The sequence below is a fragment of the Bubalus bubalis genome, chromosome 5 (assembly GCF_019923935.1).
Source record: "Bubalus bubalis isolate 160015118507 breed Murrah chromosome 5, NDDB_SH_1, whole genome shotgun sequence".
In the NCBI taxonomy this organism is placed as follows: Eukaryota; Metazoa; Chordata; class Mammalia; order Artiodactyla; family Bovidae; genus Bubalus; species Bubalus bubalis.
The window spans coordinates 77,145,118-77,167,763 of NC_059161.1; the positions used below are offsets into that span (position 1 = coordinate 77,145,118).

The window sequence follows — 22,646 nt, forward strand, 5'->3', positions numbered from 1 at the left end:
GCTGCTCAAGTCTGCATTTTAAATATTTACACCAGGTAACTTAATGCACGCCAAAATTTTAAGAACCAATGCTCTTAAAGCAATGTTTTTCAAACTGTGGGATACAGCCCATTAGTGGGGTTTAAAAAGTCAACTTAGCAGGTCACCAGTTAGCATTTCTCAGAGAATGAAACAGAAGACAGTGGGACAGAATAACACAGAAAAAGTAGGAAATGCCAGAGCGCATCACACAGAGCAAAGATATCTAGGTATTGCTTAAAAACATGCTGTTTTTGGTTATAACACTGGCATAAAGAACATATATATATGTCTGTGCATGCATTCCAGCTCACAGTATAAGATATTCTGGGGGGTGACTACATACCCCAGACCCTTTTATGAATCTGAGGATTTTCTTCCAAATATTCACCTTCAAAGAAGGGAGGAAAAAAAGAGGGGGGGAGAGCTTACAGGGAGGGAGCAGGGAGGGTCTCATCTGTACACACATCTTAATTTGCACGAGTCAAGAGTTCCTGACCTTCAGAAGCCCATCCCCTGAGGACTTCTCCTGGGACAACTGCGACAGCGTCTAGTACTCTGGCCACAGCAGACACCTAATAATTGCTGGACTATGTCCACAACTTTGTCCTGATGCTCTGTAAATGACTGCCAGTGTTGCAGTGTGCCCTGTAAGAGATGTGGCCCCACCACGCTGATTCCCTTCCTCTTGTGTTCAGGGTGACTAGAAATGTTGAAGTTAAACAATGCTCTCTGAACACTGGGAGAAAGCTGATGGCAAATTCCAAGCATAAGGTTTCTGAAAGCAATGGTGTGGGCCCAATGTCACAGCGATTCGAAGAGCACGCTCCCTGTCCAGAGTGCCCAGGGCAGCTTGCGGCACTGGCATCTTTGCGCACCCCTATGGATTAGTCACGAGAGGGGCATACACTTTAGTCCCGATGTAATGATTTCTCTGACCTACTGATACCCACATTTAAAGACACAGAGACCTAGCCTCACTTTCTCTACATGACTAGGAGGACAGAAATTCCTTAGTCCTTGATGCAAGATTCCAAAAGGGCGCAGCCTGTTAGGAAAAAAAGGAACAACCCAGAATGACTGTCAACACCATCTCATGCCACACCTATCTGTGTGTAGAAAGGATGAGTATGCGGGGTTAAGGTTTTGCCGAATGAGGCACACAGAGGAGAGATGGAAGGTATAACGTGAGAGGGGGCAAGGGGAGATGGGGGAGTGGGCAGGGAGGACCACTGAGAAGACAGAGAGTCAGACCTCAAAACTAATCTAAAATTCCCTGATGCTTTTCAGTAATTTGTTTTCATGTGGTGGATATTGGCACAGCATCTAGAATGCTTTGGGCCCATCTGTTTTTGAACTTAAGCTGCAGGCAAGATTCAGAACAGCTGGAATCAGTGGCACTGACCATGTTACATGCGTCTGGAGGAAGGAGAAAAATAAAATGAGTGTGTGGGAGACAGAGGAGGAGGGTTAAACAGAGCAGAGGAAGGGGAGTCTGGAAGCCATCCCCAGAGAGAGAGGAGAGAATGTCCAGGTCAGAACAGATGCAAAAGAACTACTGGAGAGGCCGGCGCATCTGAGTGAGGAGGCCACAGAGGAGAAGCAAGCGGGCCATCAGGACTGGAAGTCAGCAAACAGGGCCGAAACTTCTGCCAGTCCTGGTGTCCAGGAGCAGGGCCCCAAGGCTCCACCTCTGAGGGACCGGATCAAGCTCCTCCAGAGGCCCTACATCAGCACATTACATGAGCTACATGAGTGCTCACAGTCACAGCCGATAACTGAGACAAAAGCTGGATTCTTGGCTCCCTAAATGCGACGTTAAGTGATCATGAGAATGAGAATGGGACAGGAGTAGTCTTAGGAGAAAGTGGCAAGGGTCCCAGTCTCTAAGAGGGCTTTCCCAGAGTCATGGCAGGCGCAGGGAAGGGAGTGTGGGTCCACAGGATGGTCCTCAATTAATGCTTTCTGGCCCTTTGAACACTGTTTTGGTTCCCAAGGCTAAAAACAGACAAAAACAAGGACCTTCAAGCCAGTATTGAAATCTAATTAGTAGAAGTCAAGCTTTTTCAGAGCATGGGTTAGCGATTCTGAAACTACTTTGTATGTACTCTGCTGCTGCTAAGCCGCTTCAGTCATTTCCGACTCTGTGCAACCCCATAGACAGAAGCTCACCAGGCTCCCCCCTCCCTGGGATTCTCCAGGCAAGAACACTGGAGTGGGGTGCCATTTCCTTCTCCAATGCATGAAAGTGAAAAGTGAAAATGAAGTCGCTCAGTCGTGTCTGGCCCTCAGCGACCCCATGGACTGCAGCCTTCCAGGCTCCTCCGTCCATGGGAGTTTCCAGGCAAGAGTACTGGAGTGGGGTGCCATTGCCTTTTCTGTGTATGTACTCTGCTGCTGCTGCTAAGTCGCATCAGTCGTGTCCGACTCTGTGCGACCCCATAGACGGCAGCCCACCAGGCTTCCCCGTCCCTGGGATTCTCCAGGCAAGAACACTGGAGTGGGTTGCCATTGCCTTCTTCAATGCATGAAAGTGAAAGGTGAAAGTGAAGTCGCTCAGTCATGTCCGACTCTAGCGACCCTGGGCAATTAAATATATATATGGATAATGGGGATCAGGTCTCATGGTGTTCAGGTAACACAGTCACAAATATGGAAAGGGGAGAAAATAGAATAAAACATGCAGTGTTGGATTGAATTGAAGATACTGATGTTTATTCATAGGCTCCAATGTAGATAGATAGACAGAGATATAGAAGCATGTGGGTATGCGTATATGCATACATATAGCTATTCACTATTTCTATCTACTCAGGGGGACTATAAACAATTCTGTTCCAGTAGCAAAGAGCACATCTATCACCCATTGTTTCTAAAAACCATTTCCCACTAAAAGAAACCAAGGCTCTTTGAAGAAACGGCTCCAAAGCGGAAGCAAAGAAATACAAAATGTATCTAGAACCTGTTGCTGTACCAGGAAGTATAAAAAGTACTCAAAGAATGATGGGGGCATGTAAAAAGGACACAGAAGCCAGCCTGAAGGGACTCTATCAGCCAAATGTAGGATAATGTGAGCATTAAAATAAAGACATCAAAGATTTCAAATCTGTTGAATAAAATCAGAATCCATGAATTCACATTGATATAAACAAACAAACACACCACCAAACAAATATGACGGGGGAGAGAAACCTCTTCCTTACAGTAGAGTCCAAGTGATAAGATAAACATAGAAGGGATGATGGAAACTGGAAAAATTACCGCTTGGTAACCATCGTGATAGTAGGTTCAAATAAGAATCATCAATAGATGCTAAAACTAGTGAGTGTACGGTCTGAGGAATAACACACATGGCCTCAAATGGGACAACTCATGAATGATACACTGAAAACAAGAGGATATCCCTTCTATGGTTTTCCTGCCTGAAGCAGATAACCCAAATAAAGAAATGTTAGATATTAACGAAAGAATCAAATTGGAGAATATTCTACAAAATAGCTGGACTGAGTGCTCCCCTCAAATGTCAATGTCATAAAATACAAAGAAAGACCTGGAAATCTTCCCACTATTAAAGGAAACTAGATAAGACAGTTGAATGAAATGAATAATCTTGGACTCTTTTTTGCCAAAAAGGAAATATTTGAAACAAATTATAGATCTGAATATCTGTAGATTACACAATGTTACTGTGTTAATATGTACACTTTGATTTCAATAACTATATTACCATTAGGTCAGAGAACAACCTTATTTTTAGTAAATACACATTGAAGTATGTAGGATTAAAAAGGTATCATGTCCATAACCTATGCTCAGTGTTTCAGAAAAACAAAATATGTATGTACATGAGTTGTGTGTGGAAAGAAAGAGAAATATAAGGCAAGTGTTAATATGTTAATATTTTTGTACAATCTGGGAAATGGTATACAGAAATTCTCTGACTGATTCTTGAAACTTTTCTATAAGTCTAAAATAATGTCCAAAAAAATTTTAAAGATCTCATTCTGGATGAAAAGGAAATCAGTTCTTGCATCTTTCCTTTGGCAGTAAATACACGCTACTTTGTGTTCTCTTGTTCATAAGCCTTCAGTCTTCTGGGAGCAGAGGTTGGGTCCTATCCATCTTGGTGGCCCCGGCATCTGCCAGAAACTGTTGGTCACTGTTGATGATGATGAAGCCAAGTATCTATTACTGAGTCACAATAATACAGGAGCCCAAGAAGGTCACCCAACAATTCTGGCTCCTCAATCTTGAACTCTATACCTTGTCAGAACACACACATTCATAGATGCATATATATAAACCTTAAAATATTTCACCTTAAGTGGTAACCTCTATAAGCTAAAATACTGGCTTCTTCTGTGCATATTTAATTCCTAGAACTGCCCTAGAATAAGTGCTAAATAAATGTTTGCTGAAAGGATAAGTGAACCCCACATGCTAAGATTGGTGTTCACCAAAACTTCCTATGCTAACTCACACCAGGGCCAGGAGTGGGCATAGCATAATGCTATGCCCCCAAAATAATAAGTGAAAAATCTTATCCAAGATTTCCAAGCCAATTCTTTCTGGCTAGAATGGCTCAAAAATAGGTTGAGATCTGACAAATCACTTCTGTCATTTGATTAAAAGGTGAGAACTTTTCTATAGTCTCTTTAATTTGATATCAGGAATGCCTACTAAAAAGATGTATTATATGTATTTTTTCCATATGGCTTCCCCGAACTGTAAATTGTAAAGTGGCTTTCCTAATCAGTCATCATCTGTCTGGATACTCGGTATGTATATCTGGGGGCTGGGAGTTTAGTGAGCTGAGGATTAAAAAAAAAAAAGCAGCATAACTGAATTCTTTACAAGCCACTTTATCTTCATTCACTTCCAATTCCTGATGAAACTGAGACCTGGCAAAACCAACACTTAGAATGCACAAGAATCAGGTTAGCATCCGAGACAAAGCCCCTAACAATACCATTTAATCCACATATTAGAAGCACCAGGAAGTGCTAATGGAACGGTGTGTGGCATGCCTGCCTGAGCGTGCATGTGTGTGTGTGTGGCACTTGGTGGTAGGGAAGGGCACACATTTCTACCCAGGACCAGAGAAAACAGGATCAAGGAGGCGGCTGACAATCTATCCCATGTATAAGAAGGGAGGCAGGGAGAAAGGCAGAAAGTCAATAAACCTAAGAAACCGAACCTTTCTTAATTGTGCCTGCCTTCCTGGGCTTATCTGCCCTCTATTCAGAGTCCACTCAGTGCTTTGTCTTCCAAGGGAAACGTGTGAGGCATCGTTTCCACCTGTACGCTGCAGCATCAATTCTGTACAGCTTCCTCCTTTTGCTAAATCCTCGAGATGCTGCCTGTAAATTCAAAGAATTTCAAGCATCAACAGAAACCCCCACCCCCACCTCCAGAACTTAGTTATGAACATCTGTTGTTTACAAGGGTTCAGGCTGAGAGCTGCCAGACTTGTTCTGCAACCTCTACTTTAACACAGAGGCTGCCAGGGAGGGATGTCTGAATTTCATGCAAGGATGCCCTGTCCCAACTGCTTAAGCAGAAATCGGCAAACACAGCTCAGCATCCTCCCGCTGAAGATAATCCTAGTTTGTTCGATTCATTTTCTAATCCTGGCTCTTTAACCAGCTGCACCCAAAATATGCTAAGAAGCAGAGCTGTGTTCATTGATCTTCCCTGAATTAAAACCTAAGGGGCAATGATCCAACGACCGGTGGAGGTGTATAAAGGCAGGAGATAGTGGAAAGGATTTCAAATCTGAAAAACCAAACCCCTACTTTTTTCTCATTCTCCCTAAATCCTTCATTAACACTGAGCTCTTCCCATATGACTCTGTTTCTTTTCACAGCATGATACTTCAGTGCAGCACAGAAATTAGATATTAAAGTCTTTACTTCAATTAGCTTGGGACCAAATCTAATTGAGAACATAACTGCTATCCTGTACCTCTCCCTGGCTGAGCCAAGCACAGGTACCTCCCAAGCCCTTCACCTTCCCTCCCTCCCGGTGACGACTGAAACCTGCTTTACACAGGCTCCTATTTTTAGATTCGTGTGCCTGCGTGCACATGTGTGCTTATTATTCTCTTCCGACCTGTCTTATTTTTCCCCATTTCAATTATGAGTGTCCTTACAGTAGAGACTGTCTTTTCTTCTTATCTTGCAAACCCTCCCACTTAACACAGCCATCTCCCAATAAAGATGACATGGCTTTTGCCTTTAAAAGAGAACTGGATCAAAGTCAATTCATTTAATTGGCTACGAATTTCTGAGAATGAAAGAACCCACCGCACATTGCTTCCTGCGTCTGCTGTGGAATTGTGGGCTTACAAGAGCCAGGAAAATGAATACTACGAGTTCCTTGTGCCCAGCACTGTTGTTAAGGGACAAGATCACCAGGGTCTGTGCCTGGCAAGCTGAAAGACCAAGGTGTGTCCTGCTGACATCTCAACAGCAGAGCCCACGAGACACAGGAAGTCCCCAGCTTCCAACATCCTCCCAACTGTGCATAAAAGCATGTTTTGCTCCCAACCTGCCCTCTATCATTCCCTGCACTAAAAGAATGATATGAAGTCATTTATGCAGACGCTTGTAAGCTTCTGTTTGGCCTCATGAGACAGATGGCCCCGTAAACCACAGTTTGCTGTGCTCATGACTGAGATTTGGGCTGCCCTGGCCTGCCGGTCCTGCCAGTGGCTGCTGCAGGAGGCTGAACAGGCCTGACTGGTGTTCTTTTATTCACCTGCGGCACAGTTGGGACCTGTGGGCCTCAACACTACACCTTTAATGATTAGGCAATTAGTGCTAACTATTAACTCTGTGAGGGCAGGACATCAGAGGGTGGTTGTAAGACAAATTTCCTCCTCTTGATGATGGTGAGCCTGAATCTAAAAATAACAAGTCAGGGTTAACTACCTGGTTCAAGGCAGTTCATGACGCCTAACGAACAAGACACCTTATCGGACAAAACACACAACTGCTGAGTTCTTATAAGAACGGACGTATAATTACACAGAGTCACTTAATTACATATTTCATCCCAAGGCAGTCGTATCATAAAAATCAAGAAGCAGAAAGCCTGTCATTCGAGAGGGCCCATAGCGGTCACTGAAGTAAATGGAGACTGACATGCTATTACCTAGGGCTAGGCTTAAGAGTGCTTAACTCTGCTTAGGGAATAAATGGTGAATCTGATCTACTATTAGCTATGGTATAGCTATATTTGGTCCCAACTCCTCAGGAGTTGGACAAGAAAACACTGTCACTGATATTTACATTTACTTTGGGTCAAACACTGTCCTAAAGGCTTCACATTCATTTAATCAGCATAACAACTCCATGAGGTATATACTATTATTATCCACGATTTGCAGATGAAAAAAGTGAGCCAGCTAACAACCTTCATGTAAAATCACATAGCTAGTGAGCAGAAAATCCAAGATCAGAGCCTAGAAAATCTGGTTCCAGAACCTGTGATCTTGACAATCAGGCTACATTCCTTCTGTGGTGATGACAATTAGGTCAGCTACCATTTTTTGAGCAGCTAGTAAGTTACTCATTGGAAAAGGCCCTGATGCTGGGAAAGATTGAAGGCAAAAGGAGAAGGGGATGGCAGAGGATGAGATGGTTAGAAAACATCACCAACTCAACGGACATGAATTTGAGCAAACTCTGGGAGATAGTGGAGGACACAGAAGCCTGGCATGCTGCAGTCCATGGAGTTGCAAAGAGTCAGGCATGGCTTATCAACTGAACAACAAAAAGTAAGTTATAGGCACTTGGCTAGTGCTTTACAGATATTGTATCTAATCTTGAGAGCAACTCTTCAAGGTACGCTTTACTCTCCACATATCATGGATGAGAAAACTGAAGCGAAAAGGAGTTAAGTGACTTGGTCAAGGTCACACAGCTATAAGTGAAAGATCCAAATTTCTCTGGATTAAAGCTCTCAGCTTTTTCTGCTAAGTCTTAAAGCCTGCCACAGAGCTTTCAAATGAATTTTTTCTCTATTCAAAAGACAAACCACTACTCCATCTTGCTGATCCCCCACATTGCCTGTGTCTTTTCCATCGTCTTTTATCTACGTGTGAGGAGACCTCCCAACTCCTCCAAAAAGGACCCAATCATACTGAAGGTTCTATATGGACTAGGCTAGTGAAAAACTCACCAACAGATCTTTCATTAGTTTCTAAACCAAGCCAGCTTGAGCCATGGCAAAAGGAAACCAACCCTTGCTCAACACCAGATGCTAATTCTGGGCAAAGTTTCCCTGAAGGAACACACAGCTCCCAAATATGTCCACAGCAAACGAGCGACGCACCAGTCCCAAAGAATACAGGCTCTTCCTTCTGGCAGCTTCAGGCTTTGTCCTACTTCCCTCCTCAAAAGCACGCCGTACTCAAAGAGGAACTTGCTGGCCCTCCACTCTTCTGATTTGCAATCACAGCTATAATATTCTCCATGACCGACTGACTCTATTTCTCAACCCAATGCTGTCCAGGGAGGTTGATGGGCAATTTGGAACTCAGCTCCAGAGGAAAAATCCATTGGCAACAAGTGATATAACTGAAGAGACTGTGCACATTCAAATACTGGGCCCAAGCCCAAGAACATGGACACTACAAGAATTTTTCTTTAATTAATTGTGTGTCTAACCTCCCACTGAAAGGAGTACTGCAGGTAGAACGTCTACCAGATTCCGATCCCCAGTACCTAGCTCAATGCCTGTATATAATTAGTTCCCCAAATGTGAACTGAATGAATACCAAATAAATATATCTTTTTCACTCTTTGCAATCTGAGTACCACCGACAATACACGTTTCCCTTTTTAAACTCCGAACACCTTTACTGTTGTAAGTCAAACATTCCACAGCCTCAACCATCATCTCCCAATGAACACGCCCCAAATCTCTAACAACCCACACATTAGCTCTGAATATAGTCCAGATCTTCAGCCCTGACTAAAGCCATTCATTTTCTGTCAATTACAGAAATTTCAGCTTCAATATCTTTCCGAAGTCTTAAACTTAACAACCCAAAACCAAATTTTGCATATTTCAGCTCTTCAAAAACAGCTCCTTCTCCTAACTTTGGGATTTATATTAAAGGCACCATTAATCTACCAGTCACCCAAGTCCAAGAGAAACTTCACAGCCCTCTTTCTTTTGTACTGCCAAGATTGCCTGAAACCCAAATCCCACCAGTCAGCAGTTCCTGTAGTCTTACGGCACCAGGTGCTCCCTCTGCCTCCAGCCTGGGAGCTCCAGGAGGAGAGAAGAGGGCAGTATCTGTCTGCCTGGCATGCATGGGGCACACGGTAAGAGCACATGTGTGCTAAGTGGACTGAAGGATCAATTTCTATTCTTTTCATCCCTACCATCCCCCGCTAATTTAGATCCTTATTACTTACCATGAAAACCGGTTTCACTGTCTCAACTTCCTTGTCATTTGGCAAGCCATCACCATCAAGGTTAAGGTTAATCATCCTCCAATCCAGTTCACACCTCAGCCTGGACACATGCTGTGCAAACCTTCACTGGTTTCCAGTGTCCACTGTGTAAGGCCGAATCTCTTAGCCAAGAGTCAAGCTTCACCAAGATACGGTCCTATTTACTTTAGCCCAGGACCTCCATAAACACTCATTCCCCCAACCAAACCAGTCTACTTACTATACCCCAAAAGTGCTTTGTACTTTCCTCTTGGCTACATCTTTCCCCTCCCTCGATCTTCATCTGCCAAAATCCTAGCCGTTTTTAAGGCCTGGTTCAAATCCCATTCCCCTCTTGAAAGTTTGCTGACTGACCAACTGTGCACTGTGCCTTCTATAGCACACACTTGGTACTTACCCCATATTGCCCTACACTGAAGGTCTGTGTTATTACATCCAGGCATAATTTGCCCCTGATTAGATTAGAAGGCAATGGCACCCCACTCCAGCACTCTTGCCTGGAAAATCCCATGGACGGAGGAGCCTGGTGGGATGCAGTCCATGGGGTCGCTAAGAGTCAGACACGACTGAGCGACTTCACTTTCACTTTTCACTTTCATGCATTGGAGAAGGAAATGGCACCCCACTCCAGTGTTCTTGCCTGGAGAATCCCAGGGACGGGGGAGCCTGGTGGGCTGCCGTCTATAGGGTCGCACAGAGTTGGACACGACTGAAGAGACTCAGCAGCACCAGCAGCAGATTATAAAGTTAGTTGGCTTCCCCAATGATTCAGCAGGTAAAGAATCTACCTGCAATGCAGGAAACACAGGAGATGTGGGTCAGGAAGATTCCCTGAAGTAGGAAATGGAAACCCATGCCAGTATTCCTGCCTGGGAAATCCCATGGACAGAGGAGCCTGGTGGGCTACAGTTCATGGGGTCGCAGAGGTGGACACAATTGAGCACCGTTGACTTGACCTGAGAGTATAAAGTCATGTGGGAAAGAACCACTGCTTCTACTTTTTTGAATCTCTCTCCTCTAAGAGGCTAGACTAATAACCTTAAAAATGTTCAACAAATATTTGTTGCTGAGGAGAAGGAAAAGCTGGAAAAAGACAAGATATTGGCAGTGGGTTATAAAGAAGCATAAGGTCTCTGTAAGGAACACAGCGGGATAGCAATGTAGGAGTATTCCTCTAAAACTCAATAGAAAAAACAAAAACCCAAACCCATAACCCTACCTCAAAATAAAAGAAAAAACTGAGCTATTAAAAGCAGGAGATCAAAACCAAATGAGCTATAACTGAAAGGTAATTTACAGCAAGTCTATGAAAAAAATAAAAAAGCCAAACAAACAAACGCATTATCAATTAGAGTCCTGCTGGGTAATATTAACACAGATTCCACTTTAAAAAGACAATCAAAGGCTTAGCAACAAATAGGAATACATTTAGACTCTTCAAGGAGTCAAAGAAAATGCAAGAGCATCTTCCCTAGGAAGATTTTCTACCCTCACATAATATCTCCGCTCTTAAATCAGGCAGATAGAATTTTTAAACATTAATAGGGTCCTCCTACAATGCGAAGGGATGAAGGAAGCCACATGACTTATCTTAAACAAAGCAGAATAAGATAGAGGTAATCACTATAGTTCTATCTGTAGGGGGAGGAGAAGAAGAGGGGAACCACAGGGTCAGATTCGGCGATGGAGTCGCAGTCGCCTGAGCTTTAATGAGAGTGTCTGCACTGAGACAGTGTCGGAGAGGACAAAGGTGAGCAGGAGAAAAGCAGAAGAGGAAATCAAGCCAAAGAGAGACAGGGTAATGGCTTCCAAGTAAGAAGCTGTCCAAGAAAAGATGAAAACAGCAGTTCAGCAACATTGGTCCCTAAATGCGGTCACTTAAGACTGTAACAAAACACCTAACCTAACCCAGTATGAGGGGCTGAAATCTAGCCAGCTTGAGAACTGGCCTGGAAAAGGGTGGGACAAATCATGCAGACCAATGTCTGCGCTGGCCAGCCTACCCCATCCCAAGCTGAATAGTTTCCACGTCCCTGAGACGCGTCTGTCCAGGGCTCCCGCTGGCAGCCGCTCTCCTGGCAGCACAAGGAGACAAATTCATGGCATTGCTGGGCCAGCAGCTGCTACAGCTCCGGGGGAGGCGACGAGTGCCCGCTGAGATGCTTTGGGCAGAGAATGAACTATTCTAGGGACCAGTCCTAGAGTCAGCGGAACCGAAGCTACACTTCGCCGGCTGAATGAAAATACAGTACAATTGCCACTCCACAGACTAGGAAAGCCACAGCCCTTCCTCTGTCCCAGCTTCTTTGACTTTAATTGCTTCTTGCCCTCCTGTCTGACCCATTTTTTGTCGAGTTCCCAGGGCACGACTTCAGTATCAGCCCCCACTAACCTGAGGCTCACTGCCATTCCTTCCTAACGCGTTCCCCTCCAGTCTCTCTGCTCCAGCTGATCTTATGCATTGTTGCCATAGTTACCTTTCCAAAGCACAGCCATCTATAAATATGCTCCAGAACTATCAGTGGGTCCCCCATGCTTACAGAATAAAGCCCAACCTTTTGTCACCTGGCATTCACAGACCACTGTGATCTGTGATTCCTATCAACTTTTCAGGCTTATGTCCCTATCCCATTTCTCGCTTCTGTTCTTTCGAAAAACAGATGAGCTACCGACCAGCTCTGTGCCTCTATCAACACTGTTCTTGCTGCCTAAAATGCTTCCTTCTCAATTTTTTTATTCTACTTCTACAACTTCTGCATTGTTTCCATTGAATTAAGCTTATAAAACTAATAACTTGTATTGGCATTTTTATGTTTCCATTTCCCATCCACTGAAGCGCACCTCCATAAAGCCCCATCTTCTCTGTGCATTTACGGCACTTCTCAAAGTGGATGAGTGAAATGCTCTTTCATACGCCTGCCCTCTTGTGAATCACACACAGACAACGTGGCAGAGGCTGCTAACTGTCCCCCACTATGTTCCCCCTCCATTAATAGAGATTCTACTTTCTGGTCTTTAGATTAATAAGTACATTTCCCAGCCTTCCTTGCAGCTCAGTAGCCCCATGAGTCTATGTGAGCTGAAGAGATGTATGTGCCACTTCCAGACTGCACCTTTAAAAGGTAAGGATGTATCTGCCCCTGACCCTTATGCTTTTCTTTCTGGCTGGAATGGGGACATGATGGTCTGAGCCATCTTGGGTCGTGAAGAACCAGGGCAACACTCTAGGGATGGAATAAGGATCCCAACACTGCCCAGGATAGCTAACAACCAGATAATGACAGGAGAGAAAAATCAAGCTCTGCTTGTGAAAGATACTATTACTTGGGTCTATTAGAGCTGCAAAACTTACACCTTAACCAAAACAGATATACCTAAAAAGCCTTTCCTGAGTCCAAAATGCCAATTTTCAGTTGCTAACAAATGTTTCAAGCGTGGTCTGGTGGTGCTGCCTGCCAAGAGTGAGCTCAGTTTCAGCAGCGTGGTTTTCTTTCTACAGCAACGCCTGTACGTGCAAACATCTGAATACCTGGCTGCGTTTTACAAAGCAGAGATGAGTGGGAGGTGGACAAACGCAGGGCCTGCCACCAGCGTTACCCTGAGAAGTAGAGTCTCATCACTGTACGAACAAGACAAGGCTAGAAATCTCCAGCCACCAAGAATCCTCAAATACTCCCCAGATTTAAGCAGGTTCAACTGCTTCAAGCAGTTGCCACGGGTTCAACTGGGGCAAAAAGAAGAAAATGAGAAAAAAAAAAAAAAAGAAAATGAGAGACCCAGCACAAAAGGCTCAAGGTCGTCAGGTGAGGTGTAACTCAGGGTTTCACAGATAAACTTACAGTAACAGAAACCCTCTTCTCCATGGAAGGCCCTGTACGTTTTTAGGAATAATTGTGTAGGAAACGACGCTGCCTGGACCCCCTAACTGAGCTTCCGGCATCCTGCCTGTGTCACATGCCAGTGTGTGTGTCTCATCGCCTCTCCTATTAGGCTAGACCACATGGACTGGCCCCTTTGTGACCTTCTGTGTCTTCCAAAAACCAGCAATCTCATGTTTCAGTCTAATAGGCTGAAAGTTCTTGGGCTTGGGGCTCATTTTAGTCATTTTTGCCTCACAATGCTTATAATGGGAGAATATCAGTAAGAAATTGCTGGGATTGACTTTTACAGGTTTTCTACTTGAAAGCCTGCTAGTTTCATCAGACATACCTACATCCTTTCCATCCTTCTAAGTGCTTAAAAAAATCACCACCCTCTCTCCTTCCTTTGTTTCCTTCCTTCTTCCCTCCCGCATCCTCTCCTGGTAACTTTTACTTCTAATAATTAACACTTCTACTCCCTAAAATTGCGTGTGCCCAAGCCTGGGTCCTGGGTTTAGCTCTTTGTTCCTCTCTTTCTCTTCCCTGAGTTCACATAATTGCATATCTTCCATGATCACTTTTATACCTCAGAGTCTGCTCTCTATTCCTAGTCAAAACCTCTTACCTCAGTGGTACCTCTCCACCAGACAGGCTTCCTACTGCGCCAAACCCGACATGCTCAGAGTAGGCTCGCCATTCAAAACAGCTCTTCCGCCAACACCCCCACATCTAGGATAGATGCTTCAATTCTTCCAGGCCACCATATTAGAGAGCCTGGGTCTCCACGGTTATAGTTCTTTATCCAGTCAGTCACCCAGTCCTCTTAAGTTTCCCAAATACTTATTCCTTCTTCTCTAATCTTGCTTGCTCTCACACTGTACATGGATTATTCCCCCAAACCTCCATTTTGGCCTTCTCTGCCATAAAAATTCATTCATCCTTCTACCATTTTTTGTCATGTCTCCTTTCCCACAGAAGAACCCAGAGGGCTCACTACCATGCTCTGCATCAAATCTTAACTCCCCTGCTTGTCTGTTAAATTATTTGGTGTCTACTTACCTAAACTTAATTTTCCACTGCTTTGGGAAATATGTGTTCTCATAAAATTTTGCTCATACCTCTGTTAAAGCCCCTTTTACATTATATTGTTTACATGTCTCTTTTCCCTGTTAGCCAAGATTCCAGAGCTTATCTCGGTCTGCAAAGGAATCAGCACAGAACACAGTACCCAGCAGGCATTTCAAAGGGGTCTGTTGAATAAGTAGATGGCTCCTCAGGATAAGTTCCGACAGGAAGCTATTAAAGTAACCTACCCATAAAGTGACAGCAAAGGAGTGGCAAAGCCCCCTCGACAAGCGCTTGGAGCTCTTTGTCCTTTTGTTCCGCAACACCTGCCTCAACTCACCTAACTGTGTGATGTGTTCAGTGCCTGTTACCTTATTCTATTAAAAGTGCCAAGTGGAAGACGGTATTTGTTCATTGTTATATCCCAAGGTACAGCGTCTATTTTGAAGGAGCTCAAGGAATGCGCAACAGACATTTGTTGGATGAATGCATTCAAGCCTCCTTTTAGGGAAGCTCCGGGATCTATCCCTCACTCGCCCCTTTAGCCTCTCACCACCGAACACGCCTGCCTCTTCTTTCCTGAATGTGCTATTCTCTCCTACACAAATCTACCTCTAAAGACTAACCTAAATCCCACTCGTTTCATGAGTATGCTCCTGATTATTCCAGATCCTTTATCTGTCTCTGATGATTTATCACTGACCTCTTATCATATCCATATCCTACATATAGCAAGGATCTCTTAATTAGACCATTATTGCTTTATCTCTAATTGCTTCCTATATTAAAAATCTTTTCTCCCCAACCAGATATGGCCCCCTATGGAAACATACAATCAACCTGTTTTATATCTTCCAATACCTGTACAACACAGAGCACATAGCTGGCTCTCAAGAAATATTCACTGATTATTTGGGAAAAACGAAGCCTGGTACCAGCTTTATCAGAAGGGAAATCAATTCTCCCAGCCTTGGAGAAAAAAAACCCTATTTCTTGTATGTAATCTTAATCAGATCAGTTCAGCACATCTGTACCTTAATTTCTAGTAAATATGTCCTTAAGCTAAGAATATAATTTAGTACTAAAAATCAGGCTACTTTAAACTTAGGAGGAGTTATCAAGAGAATAAGTCCAACCTTGAATCATTTTTCTAAAGCAAACAATCCTTCTATCTTCATTTATCATATACTAAAATAACATTTTATTCTCTCAGGACTGCTTATCATAAAGAGATACGACCCTTGGAAGAGACCCTTGGAAAAGACAAGGGTCTCTGAAGATGAAACATCTGGAGGAAACTCTCACTCTGGCTTGTATTGAAAGGTCATATGTTCTCCTTATTCTCAGACTCCACAGTCATTGCTCAGAACTGGCTTGTAAAGAATAAATTATGTCCCAAATTGTCAGGGTGATAAACAAAAACAGAAAATAGAGGGAAATAAGATACATTTGGCATTAATTCTTAAATTCACTCATTCATTTATTCATCCAATAATATTTAGTAAGCATGGATCATATATTACATTAGGCACTGTGGGAGGCTGAATGATGAATCAGAAAAGCTTATACAAGTCCACGAAGGGAAGATAATATAATATAAGATAGATAGTTCTGAATGCCTTAAGGAAAGAACAATGAAAACAATGCTGTAAGAATTTAGAAGAGGGAGAATTCATTCTTCCTTCTGGGAGAATCCAGAAAGATTCTAGAAACAAGTCCCATTTGCATGAGGCCTTAAAACATGGGTATGGCTTTGACACGCAGAGATGTAATGAATGGACACGTAAGTTCAAATCACAGGATGCGCAAAGGCCCAGTGGAGTTAGTGTTCTGTTTGGCTGTGGAATAGCAGAGCAGAAACAGGAAATAAGGTTGGAAAGCTAGTTGGGCCAGATGTAGACAGGCCTGAACACTAGCCAAGGAGTGTACACCTTTGTGAATAGAGCAGGACTTCACAAACTTAACTGTGCATACCAATCACCTGGGGCTCTTGTTACAGCGGATCTGAGGGGGGCAGACCCAAGACTCTGTATTTCCAACCCTTAGGTAGTGCCGATCTTGAAAGACCACATCTTGAGCATCAAGAACACAGACCTCCAGGACCCACTGCACAGAGAAACTGCCTGACCCCCAGGGTATTCCAGGAAGACTAAATCTGTTAACAGTGGATCAGGCAGATTGGGATGGGGAGAAGCTGTTCGTTAGAATCATCTGGGAAGCTTTTACACCACACTGTTACCCAGGCCTTACTCCCAGAGATTCTGATTTAATTGATCTGGAATGTGGCCCAGTTTCAGCATTTTAAAAAAGTTCTCCAGGGAATTCTAATGTGCAGCCAGGATTAAGAACCTCTCCTAAAGATGATACAGTAAGTATTGCAATCAGTCAGGCAAAGATGAAGATGACCTAAACTAGGGCAATGGTAGGGAGAACAGAGTGAAAGGGCCAGTTGTATACAACACTGTAAATATAGAAGGAATAGACCTTAGTCTGTACAGCGACTTAGACTTATGGCTACCTCCATTTCTTCCAGTTAAGGACAGTTCAGTGAAATGGTTAAGAACACAGACTCTAGAGCCAGACTGCCTGGGTCTGGATTCCAGTTCTGCCATTTATTTATTAGGGGTGTGTGTGTGTGTGTGTGTGTGTGTGTGTGTGCCACACACATAGAGGCCATGGGTCATTATTCCTTGAACTCTTTATGACCCAGTTTCCTCATCTGTATGTTGGGGATACAACAAAACTAACATATGGAGTTGTGAAGGTTGAATTAAGCCCTTTGGCACTAAGCTTGGCACACAGGAAGGTGTTTGCTGTTACTATAAGCACGGTTCATGATCTATCCTGATCTCTCCACAATGTTGAACTGCATGCAAGACTGGTCTGGAAATGAAGTCCTGGAGGGCTCTCAGCCCTCAGGCAATTAGAAATCACTAGGCCACCTGCTTCATGAATACAATGGGATGGAGGTGGCATACCCTGCCTCCCTCTCACACCCCTCACTCCCAAGGTCTCTAGAAGTAACAGCGCAGCGTCCCTACTTGAACTGCTGGTCCTTGGTGCTCCTCGTCTTGGCCAGGAAGCGCTCTGCCAGCTTCTCCAGGTTGCGGGAGTAGTCCATCTCGATCTCAGCCTTCTTACGGAAGAAGTCCTGGAGGTCCTGCAACAGCTGTACCCGGAGCTCACACTGCTGGTCCAGGCATTTCATCTGCTCTGTGAGTTGAGCGCGGATCTCTGCAATGAAAGCAAGGTGAGGCAGTCAGACAGACACTTCCGGAAAAAACCATAAAGCCAACATTCACCCCTTCCATCTAGGTGTTCCCTGTGTTCTGGGGAACTTAAAGGCTTTACTTTTAAAAATGTGGTGTGAGGCACCACCACCAACTCACCAACTTTTCAAACCCTTAAAGAACACTGAAACCGAGAATCTGCTAAATCAGTTAAGAAAAACTGCTTATCAGATATATGATATTCAGGGCTGCCATTTAATAAGCAATTTACTGTATACCAGACACAGCATCAAAATGTGGGCTTCCTTCCAGCAGAGAGCTGAATGAATTATCTCCCAAGCAACCTATTAGGTCAGGACTACTTTTATCCCTATTTTAAAGATGGGAAAACTAACTCTTAAAGAAGTTAAGCTATTAAGTGGTGGAGCCAGGATTCAAACTCAAACAGCTCGACTTTAAAGCCCAAACGCCTACTTTTCATACTGTCTTTCCATGTCTTCATGAAGTAGGGGAGGGGTCAAGGTATTTTAAAGGAGATAGGAAGGGCCCTGCCCAAGAATAAATAGTGGCAATCACGAATGAAACAATTACCTAGATCTCTGGGCAAGCAAACCATTCACCGTCAGTCAGATTCCACAGTTTCCAATACCATAGAACGTAATCAATCTTTAAGAAGTTGGTATTTTCACTAAATATTACTCATATCTCTGATCCTTCACCCTCACCAATGCTCAGAGCCTCCGTTGTGTCAAAGCTAGAAATATTTCTGGTTAAGCTCTAGCTTGGCAGCTTTCTGGCTAGCCAGAATCCACATACAGGGCTAGCAAACACTCTCTGAAACTGCAGCAATGGCAGCTCCAGATACAACCAGTTCTGCCTCACATGCAATACTGCATTTGTCACGGACAAGACCTGGCACCCGCGGGAGGCAGCTTGCCAAAATCCGACTGCAAGGCCTGCCATGCACATCTTGCTGAGGTTATGCCCCCATCCCTACCTGAGTCACAGGAGTCACTTCTTTCATCCCCTTCCTCCCCAACGTCCCCCCGGCCCCCGACCCTGCAAGCCTGCTCAGCCCCAGCAGCTCAGGCTGTGACAGTGACTCCAAGCCCAGGGAGAAGAGCACCTGCACTGATAAGCCTTTCCTTCTGCGCGCTCCGAATTCATTCCCCAACAGTGGAGCTGTAACACTGCTTTCAGACTAGGCTCTGTAAAGCAGGGCGTGGGCATGCGGGATCCGAGTTTTCGTCTGAGCTGTAGACAAACGAGAGGCAAATCCAGGAACGAAGCTATGATGTTGAAAAGCCTGCCAACCACTCCTTTTATGAAGCAATAAGGGATGGGCAAATGGTGCATTTGGCTTCGCCTTGGAGTAGCTACAGGTCCACCATCCATCCCCATCTTCATTTTTGGTTGTTTTTACAGATATCAGATGTATCACAAGTATCTGGTCCTTTATGGGTGAGAACCGTAGTTCTCACCCTCTTTATCCCTCTGCCTCCCTCGTGCCAACCACCAATGCCAAACAGGCCTGCAGTAACCTCACCTGAACTGAAACTGAGCCCTGGAGGATTGTTTCAAGCAGACAGAAGGCTGCACAGAAAAGCTGCCTACCTCATCATTCATCAAAGCTCTCTTGTTCTGTGCTTTTTTTGGAGTCTGATTACAAGAATGTTGAGGGGGAAAGATCTGCAGAGGGCATGTCAGGCATTGGTTCTCGCCAGGGTTTTCTGGGTCTCTTAAAGGCAGCAGCCCTGGTTGAGACTATCCTTGAGGCTTCTGTCCCTTTTCCGTCTTTGACAAACAGAAGTAGCAGCTGGCAGTAGAAGCCACTGGGTGGGTAGACTGTGAGCAGAGAGGCTATTCACCACGCTCACTGATATTACTCACAACCCGTCCATTAAATAATAAGAATCAGAGCATCTTAGGGTAAAAAGGCTTTCCAGGTCCCCAGTCAGTAACAGTGCAAGAGGATGTGGCAGGACAGGGGCGCTGTCAGTCCTTCCTGAGCCACTTGGAATTCTTTACCACATTGCCTCAAAAAACTCCCTAACTAGGGGAGCAGAAAGGGGAGCATGGCAAGATGGATGCTGCCCACCTCTGCTGAAAGGAGATGGCTAAGCAAATTCCCACGAAACCCATGAAGTTCCAGAGGTAGACTGCTCCAGGGTTGTCCTGTCCGAGGAACAAGCAGTTCATAGGAAGCCTTTAAGATGTGTGAATTAATCTAGGAAACCCGCATGTGCATCCAGCCAGCATGGAATTCCACCCTGACTTCCTCAGGTGCTTCAACAAATGGGCAGCATTACCCAAAGTGCACCCCACCCTCTGGCATCCCCTCTGGGCCCCTGCAGGAAAAGAAGCACGTGTTTGCTGAACATCTTTGATGGGCCTCTACTCACATCATTTTATTTAATCTTTATTACTAGGCCATAATTGGTAACTCCAATTATCCTGATCACAAGATGAGAAAACTGAAGTATGACTTGTTAAGTAATTTACCAAAGGGTCATACAATTAGGGGCAAGTGGGGTTGAAGCCAAGTTAAGGTTTGCCTTGACTTGTCAAAGAGGTTGACAGTGGGGACGGGAAACGTGAGAAACCAACAAGCGTCTGAAGTCTCGGGGGCATTTTGGGGGGGACATGACAGTTTCTCTGGCTCCAAAACCTGGAACGTCCCCTTCTCTACCTTCCAGCTGCACTGGTGGGTGACTCAGGCCCGAGCCAAGTTTGGAGTAGCCCAGTGACTCACTATCTAGCCCATGTTTTGACTAGTCCACGACCAGGCTGGCTTCCTTCCTACTTCCTAGATCTACAGAGCAGCTTCCTACTCCTACAGAGCAGCTTTGAAGGAAGTGAGAATGGGATGTCCCCACCCCATCCAGCAAAAGAAGAGTCTCTGCTAAGAGATACCACCTGCCACCGTGGTCAACTAGTGATGCCACATTGCTGAGCATCACCCTGGCCCCCGGCCCCACAACCTGCCTGGAAGGAGGCGCTGCCCTGGCCCCCACCCCCAAGAGCCTCTGCACAGGCACTCAAGGAAGATTCCCATCACCCCCATCTCTAGGCCTGCCGCTCCAAGACAGAATGGCTGCTCTGTCCAGGGCAAAATGTGCTACTTCAGGCTTGTACTGCTGCTGCTGCTTCAAAGACAAACAATGGTCCCCAAGAAGGCAGCTGTGCCAGCCCCGGTCCTCTGTCCATGCATACGAGGGGCAGGAACAATGGGCCACTGAAAGCCAGCATGCCTGGCCATACGCCCAGGCTGGAGGCCCCTCTGCACCCTGGCCTACCAATACACTACAAGTGCAGAGAGAAGAAAGGGGCAATTTATAAAAACGTGGAGGAATTTCTCACAGTTCCACCATGTGCTTAGCCCAGTATGCACCTGCACACGTGTATACACACAAAGGCACACTCACACCACCCACACCGTGCTTCATCACACCAACTCAAGATGCCTTTGCCAATCCAGTTTATAGTTGGAGAAGCGTTCCTGGGAGCTGGGGATGATGGGGTCTTCGTAGGTTTTGTCCTTAGAACTACACTGAAGAAGTCAAGTTCTCACTTTCTAGAAGCAGCTGTATCTCAGGGCTATAAATGAAATCAATGGCCATCCAGAAAGCCAAAGTACAAAGGTCACCATGAATGACCTGAAGTGATACATGCCAAAAATGACCTCCCCTGGGCACCTCGCCAAGCCCATTTGTTCAGAAAACCTTTACTGAGCTGCTTCTGTAAGACAGACCCTGTGCTAGGTGATTATGACGGGACAAAACAGGCCCAAGTCCTACCCTACGGAAGTGTGACTTGACAAGAGGAAGGAAAAGACAGGAAAGATTGTCTCATTGCTTTTGCTTCAAATATTCTTTATTATAACATAGCCATGGTAAGAAGCCCCCACCTAAAGACCAAAGATTTAAAACTCATCAGTAGCTGGCAAAGATATTAGGCAACAAGACTAAGAAAATTTCAATGCCCTCTGACTGTTTTTCTATTTTGCTTTATAAAAATGATACTTGAATAAACTACAGCTTCCCTTGCAAAAGGGACCGAAGTTTTAGAGCAAATTTCCTGAAAATCAGAGTTAACCTTTGGTTAATATTTCATTCAAAGATTCCAGTCAAAATTTAACCTCACTATTCTGGGACTAGCCCTGGATGACAGTTGCACAATCTTGTGAATATACTAAAACAAAAACAAACAAAAAATCCCACCAAATAGTACATTTCAAGGGGTAAATTTTATGGTACTTGAACTATTTTTCATTTAAAAAGTTGAACCCCATCAAAACAGCATGTCCTGCTGAGTGCCATCCTGCCGACTAAGCGGAAAATGGCCCCACAAACAGGCACCAAAAGGAGGAAGGCCTTCTCGGTTTCCATTTCTCCACGTGTATGGGCTGAATTTCAGTTCTGCATTGAATATTCTTAAAGCAAATCTTAGAAGCTGTCCCTCCGGACAGCAAACTTGGCCAGGACAAGGAACTCCACTGGCAGATCACCATCCCATCATTTCCAAAGGGTGTCGGATCAAAGCCTGGAAGGGAACGTTTTCATGCATGAGCTCAAATCTAGGATCAGCGCACACATCCCGGAACGCTTCCCCAAAGACATGCTGACTCTTTGTTCAGGCTTGGCCACAGCTGAGGTCCTAACTACACCTGTCCTGGGAGTTAGAAGGAAGTTCATTTTCTTTTTAGGAAGATGCTGAAAGTCACAAAAATGGATGAAATTCATAGAAAAACTAGACCTAATAGGATATTGATTGCTTAACAAAAACAGGGCCCTGCCACAGTGACAATCGTGGAGACTCTAAATTATATAACACCTGCCAATGCAGGTGACACAGTCGTCTAAAAACTGTCCACACTTCAGAGAACCCCAGGAAATTCACCAGTCAGCAGAGTATTGGGGAATTCTGTTCAGCTCATCACTTCCAATCCAAAGATATTAGCCCCATTTGTTCCCTCTTTCTAAATTCATCTCCTTCTTCAGGAATTT

At 44.6% G+C, this 22,646-nt stretch overlaps 1 protein-coding gene across 12 annotated transcripts in view; it reads right to left on the reverse strand.

Annotated features, from left to right (window-relative positions):
• The window catches only part of SRGAP2 (SLIT-ROBO Rho GTPase activating protein 2), a 254,066-nt gene that overhangs the window by 133,742 nt on the left and 97,678 nt on the right, over positions 1-22,646 (reverse strand). For 11 of the 12 annotated variants that reach the window (XM_006052794.4, XM_006052792.4, XM_006052793.4 and 8 more), the window contains exon 3: positions 17,452-17,644. In XM_006052794.4, the coding sequence (XP_006052856.1) occupies positions 17,452-17,644 (193 nt within the window). Of the gene's footprint in view, positions 1-7,009; positions 7,014-17,451; positions 17,645-22,646 lie in introns of those variants that run through there. The other variant, XM_025277753.3, reaches the window with a different exon arrangement.